Source organism: Cupressus sempervirens, chromosome 9 (genome assembly GCF_028749045.1).
Source record: "Cupressus sempervirens isolate cs-2001-9-10 chromosome 9, ASM2874904v1, whole genome shotgun sequence".
Lineage (NCBI taxonomy): Eukaryota > Viridiplantae > Streptophyta > Pinopsida > Cupressales > Cupressaceae > Cupressus > Cupressus sempervirens.
Genome location: NC_143126.1, coordinates 724,160,317 through 724,173,597, shown reverse-complemented (window position 1 = coordinate 724,173,597; position 13,281 = coordinate 724,160,317). Strand labels below are relative to the sequence as shown.

The window sequence follows — 13,281 nt, the reverse complement described above, 5'->3', positions numbered from 1 at the left end:
CTCCAGCATCAAGCCTAACTGAGTCACAACAAGGTATTGCAAACATTCCTACTGTTAGTGCTATTTATTCCATATTTGTTACAATTCTTACCATTTCTACTACTATTTCTACTATTTCTACTATTGTTACTACCATAGCAAGTGTAATGACAGTTGAAGTTAAGCCTCAACCAAGCACTTATGTATTGGGTAAAGGAAAGGAAATTGTTCCTTCCATTAAAAAAGAAAAGGGTAAAGAGGTAGAAGCCTCTAAGGAAGAGATTGATCTAGAGGAGGACATTGTGATACTAGATTGGGATCTTTCCAATCTGACTCTTGATCAGATGGATACCCTTGGTGAGCTTTGGAAAAAGAGGGCCAAACAACAGAAGCTCAAAGAAGAGAAGAAGAAGAAGAAAAACTAGGTACTTGAAGACATCAAGAGCATTTGTGGATGCTCTGAATACTGAGGTTGATGAGAAACAACCTATTTTGGGTTAATTGGTTGAAGTTGTTCACAAATACAATGAGGACATCAATGGGAAAGATAAAATTCTGTAGAGGTGAGAAATAAAATTTGAAGATAAAGTTTTGGAGAAGGTAGCATAGAGGATAGCCATTGACCAAGTAGAATTGTCTACTATTCTTGCTACATTTGAAGTATATGTAATAGTGTTTCTTTGTTTTTATAGTTAAGTGATATATCTAACTTTACAAAGGAAATAAAGGATAAGCTAGCCTAGATAGATATTGATTTGAAGGCAAGTGTGCATCAATTGTCACTTGACCCTAGCTGCAGTTCTACACATTTTGTAAAAATCAGATATCTGACAAACCTTTAGGCTAAATTGTTAAGGGAACAAACTAGGATAAGGGCTACACTAGAAGAGATACAAGGCATGATCCTTCCCAACATGGATGCAATGTACAAACATATTCCACATGTGAAAGCATTGATCCATGACAACAACTTTTCTATAGCAGATCATATGATGGAGCTATCAACTAAGGTACAAATTGCATTACATAGTTCAAAGGTACTACAAAAAAATTGGGACAAGACAATGACCATCATTTTGAAAGTACATAGTGATTTTCTTTCACATTTTCATGTAACCTTGTAAATATTTTGGCATTTTTGGCATTTGTGTCAAAAGGAGGAGTTTTATCATACTCTAGAGATATGTATATATACAAGGTTAATATGGAAAGAAACATATGTATAGTGTAAGTGATGTAGGTATGAAGCAGGAAATATGTTTACAAAAGAAAAGTTGAAAAATAAAATAAATAGAGTAAGAGATTAGTGAGCTACAGAAGCAGACACTATTCAAAACCAAGTTGAAGTCACAGATTGTTTATATGGGGAGTTTTGACTTGTATTCTGAGTATTCGGATTTTTGGTATGATAAGTTTTTTTTCACTAATGCCAAAGGGGGAGATTATTGACCTCATAGTCAAATCATTTGTCTACTAGTGACTTAACACTTAACCAATTGGTTACACTACTACTGAGCTCAACAGTTGCTATCGAGCTTCTCATACTATTAGTAGTGTAAGCCAAGTGTTTTAGTTGCTAGCAAGGCAATTAGACAAATTACAGATCATGACAAGCTTCATAGTGTCTAATGAGTATCTGAGAAAGATTTCAGTATTTTCTAAGCATTGCAATTTCTATTGATCTACAATGGCAAAGTGTAGTGTTACCTGAGCATAGTAGAGTCTACCGAGCCTTTCAGTATAAGTGATGAAGAATGTAGTGTTGACCAAGCATTACAGTGTCAATTGAGTCTACCGAGTTCTTTAGCATTCACCAAGTCATCTAGTACTGATTGATTTCCTATTACCCCAAATGATTAGTATGGACCAAGCATCTACATCAACTGAGTGTCAGAGCTTGCCAAGTATTGACAAGTTTTGTTGAGTGTCAAAAAATCACAAAGTGGTCTTTAGAACCTGAGTTACAACAAGTGAGCCGACTTTGTGAAGATTGTTTGAATTTGGTATTGTAGCCGACTTCAGAAGGTAATTAAGTGGAATGGTATATATGTAATGTATTGTATCATATCCAAATGAAATTAAAAAAATGTGAACAAGCAAAAGAAGCATGAGTGACAATTAAAGAAGGCTACAAGAAGTATAACGAAAAGCGAAGACTTATCTATCACAGCTAAGTAATCATTGTTATTCAAAGGAATCTCATTCAACAAACAGAGTTGTAGATCAACCACTGATTCATCCTAACAGATGCATCCGTCAAACCCTTTAACAAGGTGGACTTAACAATCTCATTCCAAATCTCCTAACAAAGTGCATAATTCATTGTATGTTGTAAATTGTTTGACAAGGTGGAACTAATAGTCCTTATTGCTCCTAATAGGGCTGATCACCAAAAACGATCAATTGTAAGCTTTAACAAGCTAACTTTATACTGTAGTAATAAAGCTTGTGGGTATCATCCCCACCCTAGTTTTACTTTCTATTTGGAAGGTTTATGGGATACCAAATATTGTGTCATGTGTTATAAATGTTTTATTGCTTTTAGTCTTTCATGCATGCAATTAGATCAAATTATATAGTGAATGTTTAATTGGTGAATTAAAGTATAAGTTTTATTGGTATAAGTGATGTAGGTATGAAGCAAAAAATATGTTTACAAAAGAAAAGTTGAAAAATAAAAGAAATACAGTAAGAGATTATTGAGCTACAGAAGCAGACACCAGTCAAAACCAAGTTGAAGTCATAGATTGTTTATGTGGGGAGTTTTGACTTGTATTCTGAGTATTCAGATTTTTGGTATGATAAGTGTTTTTTCACTAATGCCAAAGGGGGAGATTATTGACCTCATAGTCAAATCATTTGTCTACTATTGACTTAACACTTAACTAGTTGGTTACACTACTACCAAGCTCAACAGTTGTTATCAAGCTTCTCATACTATTAGTATTGTAAGCCAAGTGTTTTAGTTGCTAGCAAGGCAATCAAACAAATTATAGATCATGACAAGCTTCATAGTGTCTAACGAGTATCTGAGAAAGATTTCAGTATTTTCTAAGCATTGCAATTTCTACTGATCTACAATGGAAAAGTGTAGTGTAACCCGAGCATAGTAGAGTCTACCGAGCCTTTCAGTATAAGTGATGAAGAATGTAGTGTTGACCAAGCATTATAGTGTCAACTAAGTCTACCAAGTTCTTTAGCATTCACCAAGTCATCTAGTACTGATCAATTTGTTGTTACCCCAAATGATTAGTATGGACCAAGCATCTACATCAACTGAGTGTCAGAGCTTGCCAAGTATTGACAAGTTTTGTCGAGTATCAAAAAATCACAAAGTGGTCTTCAGAACCTGAGTTACAACAAGTGAGCCGACTTTGTGAAGATCGTTTGAATTTGGTATTGTAGCCGACTTCAGAAGGTAATTAAGTGGAATGTTATATATGTAATGTATTGTATCATATCCAAATAAAATTAAAAAAATGTGAACAAGTAGAAGAAGCATGAGAGACAATTAAAGAAGGCTTCAAGAAGTATAATGAAAAGCAAAGACTTATCTATCATAGCTAAGTAATCATTGTTATTCAAAGGAATCTCATTCAACAAACAAAGTTGCAGATCAACCACTGATTCATCCTAATAGGTGCATCCATCAAACCCTTTAACAAGGTGGACTTAACAGTCTCATTCCAAATCTCCTAACAAAGTGCATAATTCATTGTATGTTGTAAATTGTTTCACAAGGTGGAACTAATAGTCCTTATTGCTCCTAACAGGGCTGATCACTAGAAATGATCAATTGTAAGCTTTAACAAGCTAACTTTATATTGTAGTAATAAAGCTTGTGGGTATCATCCCCACCCTAGTTTTACTTTCTATTTGGAAGGTTTATGGGTTACCAAATATTGTGTCATGTGTTATAAATGTTTTATTTCTTTTAGTCTTTCATGCATGCAATTAGATCAAATTATAGTGAATGTTTAATTGGTGAATTAAAGTATAAGTTTTATTGGTTCTTGATTCACCTCCCCCACCCCCTCCTCAATCACCCGGTCTATACTACATTTCCAACAGAAGATTCATTGTGAAAGGTGGTGTTTCAAATATTATATCATTTTCCCTTTTGTGTTTAAGAGTTGAAAGGCAGACCCCCACTTAGCTTGTGAATGCATAGGTTATGTTACTAGGTATTTCATACCTTTTTTATTGCATTAGGGAAGAAGAGTCTAGGCTTAATCTTATTTGTCTAGATTCAGATTTGTATGTTTGCACTGGTCATATGAATGAATCTAAGTTCTACCTACCTAGGTTTTGTAGAGCCTAAAGTGTAGAAGGAATATAGCCTTATAGTTGGCCTAGGTTCTAATTAGAGTGCATCCAGCATACAAGTTTTTAACATGGTATTGATGTAGGTTTGAGAGACAGTCCAAATTAGATTTATCAAATCAATACATTCAAATATTCTTAAATCCTATATATACCAAAAATGTGAATGGAATGAGACTCAAGGACAAACTCAAAGATGACTCAAATTTTGTAGCATGGAAATTTTGAATAATGTTAATCCTAAAGGAGAACAATTGAAAAACAATTTATGGAAAAATATTCTCAAACAAAAGAGAAAGATGATTTGAGTAAATGGGAAATAGATTACACTAAAGCCATGAAGTTACTAGTGGACGGAGTTAAAGATCACCTACTACCCATTATTACAAACCTAGACTCAAAATATGACATGTTCAAAGAACTTGAAGAAATTTTTGAAATTATAACACCAGTAGAATTCTTACTTAAAAGAAAAACTCTCCAACATAAAGATGAATAAAGGAGACCACATCTCATCATATTTTATGAGAATAACAAAGCTTAGAAACCAACTCTCAACAATTGGTCACATCTTCGATGGAATTAAAAGAATTAACCATGATAGCTCTAAAAGGACTTCCAACATCATCAGAAACTTTTAGACAAGGAGTATGTTCTCGATCCACTTGCAATTTGCATTTGGTTGAATGTTTCTCAAGCCTTTTCAAAAAAATTCCTTTGTACACATCCATCCATCAATCATGGCATTCCATGAGAACCCATGTTATTTAGAGAGGTGTTTTGTCAAACTACTTGCTTGCCTTGTTTGTGCCTCTGCATGTTGCATATTAGTCTAATAGAATAGATGTTTCTAACTATTGCAAAATGTTGGATATCTATGCCCTGTTGTGAAACTCCCTATGTGAGGGAGGATGTTGGCAAAATTTGTGGAGTATGGCTTTACACTTGCCATTTGCATTTGGTTGAATGTTTCTCAAGGCTTTTCAATAAAGTTACTTTGTGCACATCCATCCATCCATCAATAATAGCATTCCATGAGAACCCATATTATTTAGTAGTTATTTTGTCAAACAGTTTGCTTACCTTGTTTGTACCTTCACATTTTGCATATTAGTATTCTAATAGACAAAATTTGATGTAATTTACTTAATTTACCAAGATAATAGATGTCTGCATAATCCAATACTGGTTTCCATTGAGTAGGTTTACCCCTTAAATATGTTCACATTGACAAATTGTGTTGGAAAATGAAATTTTAACGCTTTAAGAAATATTTTATGCTGCAATCATTGCACTCCTTGAAGCCACATTTATGTCAGGCATTTTGTTAAACAATTTTTCATGGTGCCATTATTTCCATTCATGTCTTCCAAATCTTGTCAATTGCCATTTTCTCGTAAGTTTCTAAATCCTTGTCAACAAATCCATACTGTGCAAGTCATGCAAGCATGCATTCCATAAAATCATTTTTTTATTGTTAGACATTTTTTCAAACAATTTGATTGCCTTGTCTCTACTTCCATATTTTGCATACATATATCTAATAAGGGAGTTGCAATTATAATGACAAAAGTCCTCTAGCCTTTTATCATTTGATGGATATCTATACCTTGTTGTGAAGTTCCCTGTGCAAGGGAGGATGCTAGCAAAATTTGCAGAGTTTGGTTTTATTTCACCTACCATTTGCATTTGGTTGAACGTTTCTCAAGCCTTTTCAGAATAGTTACTTTGTGCACATTCCTTCATCAATCATGGCATTCATTGATGAGAAATCATGTTATTTAGTGACGCATTTTGTCAAGCAATTCACTTGCCTTGTTTGTACCTCTGCATTTTGTATATTAGTCTAATAGACCATATGCATACTTACTAGTCGATGAATTTAAAGTCATCTACTACCCATTATTACACAACTAGACTCAAAATATGACATGTTCAAAGAACTTGAAGAAATATTTGAAATAAATAACACTAGTAGAATTCTCACTTAAAAGACCAACTCTGCAACATAAAAATGAATTAAGGAGAGTACATCTCCTTATATTTTTTGAGAATAACAGAGATTAGAAACCAACTCTCAACAATTGGTCACATCTTTGATGAAAAAGAATTAACCATGATAGCTCTAAAAGGACTTCCAACATCATGGAGAACTTTTAGACAAGGAGTATGTTCTCGATCCAAGCTTCTTAAATTTGATCGAATTAAAGTTGACTGCATACAAGAAGAGATCATGTTAATATCTTGAGGAATTGGTGATACTTCTACTAATGATAATATTTGGATTCTCACAACTCAAGTTAATAAAAGAAAGAAAAAACCAAAATTCAATGGAAAAAAGAAAATATATAGACTACTTTTAAGTACAATGTTATATATGCAACAACAATGGGCATATTGCATTAAAACATATCTTGACATACTTAAACTTCAAGCTTCTTTCATTGAAGTCTTTAATCCGAATTTGAATTTAAAGAAATTTGCATTCTAAAGAACTTCAAAAAATATCCACAAATCATGGGAAATATTGGTTTAAGAGGGAGTTCTCTATCCTTTATCATCCTCACCAAACCTATTGCAAAATAAAAGTAGAACACTTTCAAAGTGAACTTGGCATGGTTTCAATTTCTGAGGTAGAGTCTCATAATAATTGATTATTGTACTATATTGTTCTGTATGAAAGTTATGTTATAATTATATGAGCCCTCTGCACATCAAAAGAGAGTGATGACTTTCAAATGATCATCATTTGTATTTGTAGAAGTTATTGGAAGGTGATGATCTTACAATAACTTAAATTATGATATACATTATTTATAATTTTGTAATAGATCATTATGGATTATATCTTGTAAATCAACAACTAAGTTTTAGCTATCAATTAATTGATGATCTATGAGATGTTTGTATAGATATAATTTGAGTACTTAGTGAATATCATATTTTAATATTCAAGAAACCATGACTCAAAGTACTTGGTGAAGGTCATGTGTTGATATTTTGGAGGCCACTACTCATGATATCAAAATATTGAGTATCTTTTGATCAAAGATATTCTTAAATTAAATTTTTTTAATATTATGTTGAGGTAATATTTATTCATGTGTTTATCCTTCTTAACTAAGAGGGGGTGTTAAAAGTTTTATAGTCAAGTCGGATAAAACTAATTGCAGATGTATGTGCATATGTACGAACGTACATATGGATGTATGGATGTATGTATGTATACACACATACACACACTCAATTATATATCAGTGATATTTATACTCAATGACTACCAATGAAATATGTAATGCTAAAAATAAAATTACAACAATCTTCTTTAGCATATTGACATTGCCACCAGTCATTAGAAATTCAACTTATTCAACTCATTGTGGTTGCCTACTTTTCAGTAAAATGTAAATATTCTTACATATTCTGCGTGCCCCCATATTTTTTTAAGACCTATATAATTATATTCTATTATAAAACCAAATAATTTTTAATATAAAAAATAAAAATATTTATATTCTTAAACCATGACATATATGCAATATATATTTTTAAAATTTAATAATTATATTAGTATAATTATTTAATACATCTTAAAATGATTTATATTATATTCTTAACAATATCACTAAAATAACAAATTAAAATGCATATCTAACCAAATGGAACACTTAGTTCATACTTTAAAAAAAAAAAAATTATCATTTTTTCCTTCTTTCAAAGTCTTCATATGTTTAAACTTTTCAAAAATAAAAAATTGTTGTTTCCTTTTTCAAACTCTTCTTCATATGTTTTTACGTACTTGATAGCAATGCAATGGACATGGTACAAAGAAAATTGACAGCTGAAGACTTGGTTCTATGGGCATGGGAGCATATTGTTGAGGGTGTGGCTTCTAGAGAGAATGTATCTTTAACATTTTTTTTTCAAAATTACGAAAAATGCAACAAATTTTAGTGAATTCATATTTTTTTTTTATGAATAGTCCCTTTCTATTAATAAATTAATGTACTAGTTACACAAAAAAAGACAGGAAAGATTCAAGATCACCCAAGATCTCCCTCCGAGAATATTTCAATATAAATAAAAGAAAACATCACAAAAGAAAAAAGAAAAAAGAAAAAAGAATGCCTACATATTTTCACCAATATGAAGATTTCTTTTTGACTTTAAGGTGCATTTCTCACCTATTGTCAAAGATCTTGTCTACCAGTACCCACCGTCACCGCTGAAATCAAGCGAGCCACTGTCACCACCAGTACACGGCAATTCTACATTCACTTGATTTCTAAGCTATCATTCTCTCCCCGTGTTGGGGCAGGGATCCCATTGTTAATTGGAACAACGCATGGAAGAAAATCTCCTCTCTTGCCCTGTATAAAAGCTCGACTGCATCCGAAAGATCTGACAAGGCACTTTTTCACATAATCTGCAAGATGTCATACGGCGAGAAAGGACTAATGGTGAATGCTCGTGAACTCAGGGGTGTAATTTAGGGCTTGGAAAAGCCCATCCGAGTGCTGCAAGAGGGGATTTATAGGTTACTGATGTTTTTGGTTGTACCCATTGCACATTTCCGGTGGAAGTAATCGACTGGAGACTTCATTGCTGCAATCATTGTATTCCTTTGAAACCACATTTCTTTCAGGCATTTTGTCAAACAGTTTTCTGTGTTTCCATTATTTTCATTCATGTCTCCCAGATCCTTGTCAACTGTCATTTGCTCGTAAGTTTCTAAATCCTTCTATGTAAGTCCTGCAGGCATGCATTCCACGAAAACTAATTTTTATTGTGAGACATTTTGAAGAACAGTTCGATTGCCTTATCTCTGCTTCCATATTTTGTATACATATACCTAACAGGGAAGTTACAATTATAATGACAAAAGTCCTCTAACCTTTTGTCTTTTGATGGATATTCATACCCTGTTGTGAAGCTCCCTGTGCGAGGGAGGATGCTGGCAAAGTTTTCGGAGTCTGGTCTTACACCTGCCATTTGCATTTGGTTGAATGTTTCTCAAGCCTTTCCAGAAAAGTTACTTTGTGCACATCCATCCTTCAATTGTGGCATTCCATGAGAACGTTCTCATGTTATTTAGCGAGGCATTTTGTCAAACAGTTCACTTGCCATGTTTATGCCTACGCATTTTGCATATTAGTCTGACAGAACAGATGCTGCAAATTATTATTTAATGGATATATATCCTACTCCGAAGTCCTCATTTCTCAAACAAATTCAACAAATCAATTTTGTGTCTATCCTTCAATCATGGCATTCCATGAGAACACGTTTCTTTTGGCGAGGCATTTTGTCGAACAGTGCGGTCGAAGGCATTTGGTCAAACAGTTCGCGGACCTTGTTCGACATTGTGCATACATGTCTACCAGAGTATATCCAATCACAAAATCTGCAAAATACCTCTATCCCTTATTCTTCTGTGGATACCTATAGCTCTAATTTTGTCACTGGCTTGCGGTAGGTTGGCAAATGTAAAGTTTGGGTTAGAGACAAAACCCATATGGGTTTTTGCACGCTGAATGTTCCCTATAAAACTCCCACTTTTCTATGCTGGATTTTGATTTTGATTTTGATGATATGATATGATATGATAGATTTTAATGACGTCCACGAGACTAAAGTAATCTATGGAACCCATGCAATCACCCTCCCGAGTTAAAAGCAGAATTAGTCAGTTGTAAAGTTTTGGTTAACTTGTCTTTCCTTCTCTGAAGTTTGGTAATCAAATCCGCTGCTCTCTTCACTTGATCTTCTTCTAATATAGTTGAAGTCTTTGTTCTTCAGTATTTTTGTATAACCAGATCTGATGTCATTGTAAGCCAGGCACTCTTTGACAAAGTGCTGCTCTGTCTCAACTATTCCCATATTACAAAATAAACATGTTCTGTCTGCCCACTCTTCCTTTGGAACTTGCCACCGGCTAGTTTCACATTGCAATTGATGTGCACTAGTTCTAAGTTGTGCCATCAACATCTTTGCTTTCCAGTTAATAGGTGCTCTTATATAGGCCTTTTCATCATGACTAGAAGTGGGATTAAATTCTTTAATGTAATAAGATTTTTTCCGCCCTATGTGTCTTGCCCACAGAATATTGCGGAATTATGATGGAAGCAGGTCTTGAATTTGATGGTCATATTGGTTGTTTTAAAATTTTGAACTTTATATGAAAGATGGAAACCTTAATTACGTCGAGAGGCGTTCTATACAATCACAGCACAAATCCCCAGCACAGGGATATGTCAAAATAGATTCTCCGTCAATAAAAAAAAATGAGAGCAGTTACACAGTAATTTAATAAAAAATGATTTTGTAAATGCATTTTATTTCGCTATGGCCATGTGGCACCTTAGAAAAAAAAAAAAAAAAAAATTATTCTCGAAATAATAGAGCCCGAAATAATAGGATGATATATGGCCATCCCAAAATAATAGTGTGACACATAGTCATCCCAAAATAATAGGCCCCAAAAAAAAAAAAAAAAAAATTTTATAAATCTATAAGAAAAAAAAAGTAAGTTTAACTTATATTCATTTAATCTTTTATAAATAAATAAATTTAAACATTTATTACACTGAGAAGCAATATTAACCTATACTCATTTAAACTATATAAATAAATTAATTTAAACTACATTATTACTTCACTTTAACATTTATAAATTAATTAATTTAAAAAATAAAAAATATATAAATATATAAATAAAAAATTTAAAAATAAAAATAAAATATAACAAAATTTAAAAATAAATAACAAAATACGATATAAACAAAATACAATATCAAAAATTTAAAAAATAAAACAAAACCAACCGGCGGGGGTTTACCCTCCACGCGACGGTCGACGACAGACTATCGATGTTGACAGCGACATTAATTGCCACCACTGACATATGTCAGTAGCGGCAATTACTGTCGCTGTCAGCAGCGACGGTCACGTCAACGTGACAATGCGCCCATGGGTGGTGTTTCCATTTTTAAATGTGTTTTACCATTTTCAAACGCGTTTTTTTTCAATCGCCATGCAAACATGCGTTTTTAAATGTGTTTTTGCGTTTTCAAATGCATTTTTTTGTTATTCGCCAGCAAACATGCAATTTTTTAAACGCATTTTTTGTTTCCATTGTTTTCAAGATGATCGAATTAAACAATTCGAATATAACTCATGTAACGGCAGGAAGCCGTAAGGACAATTCAAAATCCTTAAATATGTTGCCCTTGTCGTATTCTATCCTACTGATATCCATCTCTGCTCTATTATGCAAAACTCTCTTACCTTGCTCAGTTACGATGCCTTTAGCATTTGCATTTTTGCAATACCTTTGTCAACTGTTCCTGAGGAGATCCGAAGGAGGCATTTAAGCCAAGATAAATTGATTATCGACTGTAGAAGCCACGAGTCAAGTAAAGTCATGATTTAAATTTCTTCATCCATATTTCATTTGTAAATACTGGTCTTTTAGAGTTGGTTTTTATTAAATCTTTTCCATGTTATGTTACAACAAGTGTGATACACCAGTTAGTATATTAAAATCTCTTTCTTTTTCTTTTTTTATATCTTTAGATTTGCTAGACAAATCATAAATAATTAACATGACAAGAACAATGTTTTGGGGTATTTTCTCATACCACCGCAATAGAAAAGGAGAAATTTGGAATTAATAAAAAAATTGTTTTCATTATAGTATGAATTGATCTTAGATTTAGCTAGTATATGTATAAATGAAAGATATATTTTTACTTCTTTATTAATTTGTACATTTGCCATATTAATCTTTATTTTATTTTATTGAAAAATTATATTTCATAAGCTATTTGAAATTTCATTAGTGGTACTAATATATTGTTGTTTATTGTTTGATTTTATGTATAGATTTGAAATTTATTTATTCATTGTATAAATTTTAAGAATAGATGATGTATATAATAAATCTTAGATATAGTTAGTATATGTATAATGATAAATAATTCTTTACTTCTATATTGATTAATACATTTACAACATTAACCTTTAACCTTTATTTTATTAAAAAATTAAATCACAAATTTCAATAGTGAATAACTATCCCAATTGAAAACTTTTTATAGACCTAGATAACGACACATTTGTTTATACTGCTTGAAATATGATCTGCCTTTTAGGGAAAAGATGTCTTTAAAATTTCAAAATTAAAAAGATATTGTATACATGTAGCTTCACTACCACATAGTGGCTTAATACCTGGCATAATTACATATTACATATAATTATAATTTTATATGTAAATTCAATTGTAATTTTATTATAAGTATTAAATACATTATTTTCTAATAGTTATTCTTATTTTATAATAATATATATCTTATTGTTGTTTATAATAAAAAATCAAAAGAGTGAGTTAGTTATAATAAAAATTGTATTCATTTATAATAGTCTTTTAGTTTGGAGTGCTATTTAGATTTTCAATAATATTTAGATTTACATGAATACTATTTTGATTTAGATTACTATTAACATATTAATTCTATTTAACTCTTAGGCAGTTATGTTTCAAAACTGGAAGGCAATGCCGCCATTTTTCTTATATTATATTGCTAACTCTTTTATTCGAATATATTTTATGCATAAATTAGTTTAATGTTTGAAATGTGGAAGGCAATGCTGCCATTTTCAAACATTACAATGTAATTTATTTTTTGAATATCATAATGTAATTTTTTGGTAGAATATTAGAATGTAATTTTAATCCATAAATAATGTTTCAAAAGTGGAAGGCAATGCCGCCATTTTTCTTCTATTATATTGCTAACTCTTTTATTCAAATATATTTTATGCATAAATTAGTTTAATGTTTGAAATGTGGAAGGCAATGCTGCCATTTTCAAAAATTACAACATAATTTTTTCGTAGAATATTAGAATATAATTTTTTCCTAGAATATTAAAATGTAATTTTTATCCATATAAATAGATTTAATGTTTGAAATGT

At 31.8% G+C, this 13,281-nt stretch overlaps 1 protein-coding gene across 1 annotated transcript in view; it reads left to right on the top strand.

Annotated features, from left to right (window-relative positions):
• The window catches only part of LOC149540758 (peroxisomal 2,4-dienoyl-CoA reductase [(3E)-enoyl-CoA-producing]-like), a 34,526-nt gene extending 25,731 nt beyond the window's left edge, over positions 1-8,795 (top strand). Inside the window, exon 3 of the mRNA XM_089802737.1 lies at positions 8,621-8,795. Coding sequence (XP_089658863.1) covers positions 8,621-8,795 — 175 coding nt within the window. The remainder of the gene's footprint in view (positions 1-8,620) is intronic.
• Positions 8,796-13,281: the final 4,486 nt, after the last annotated feature.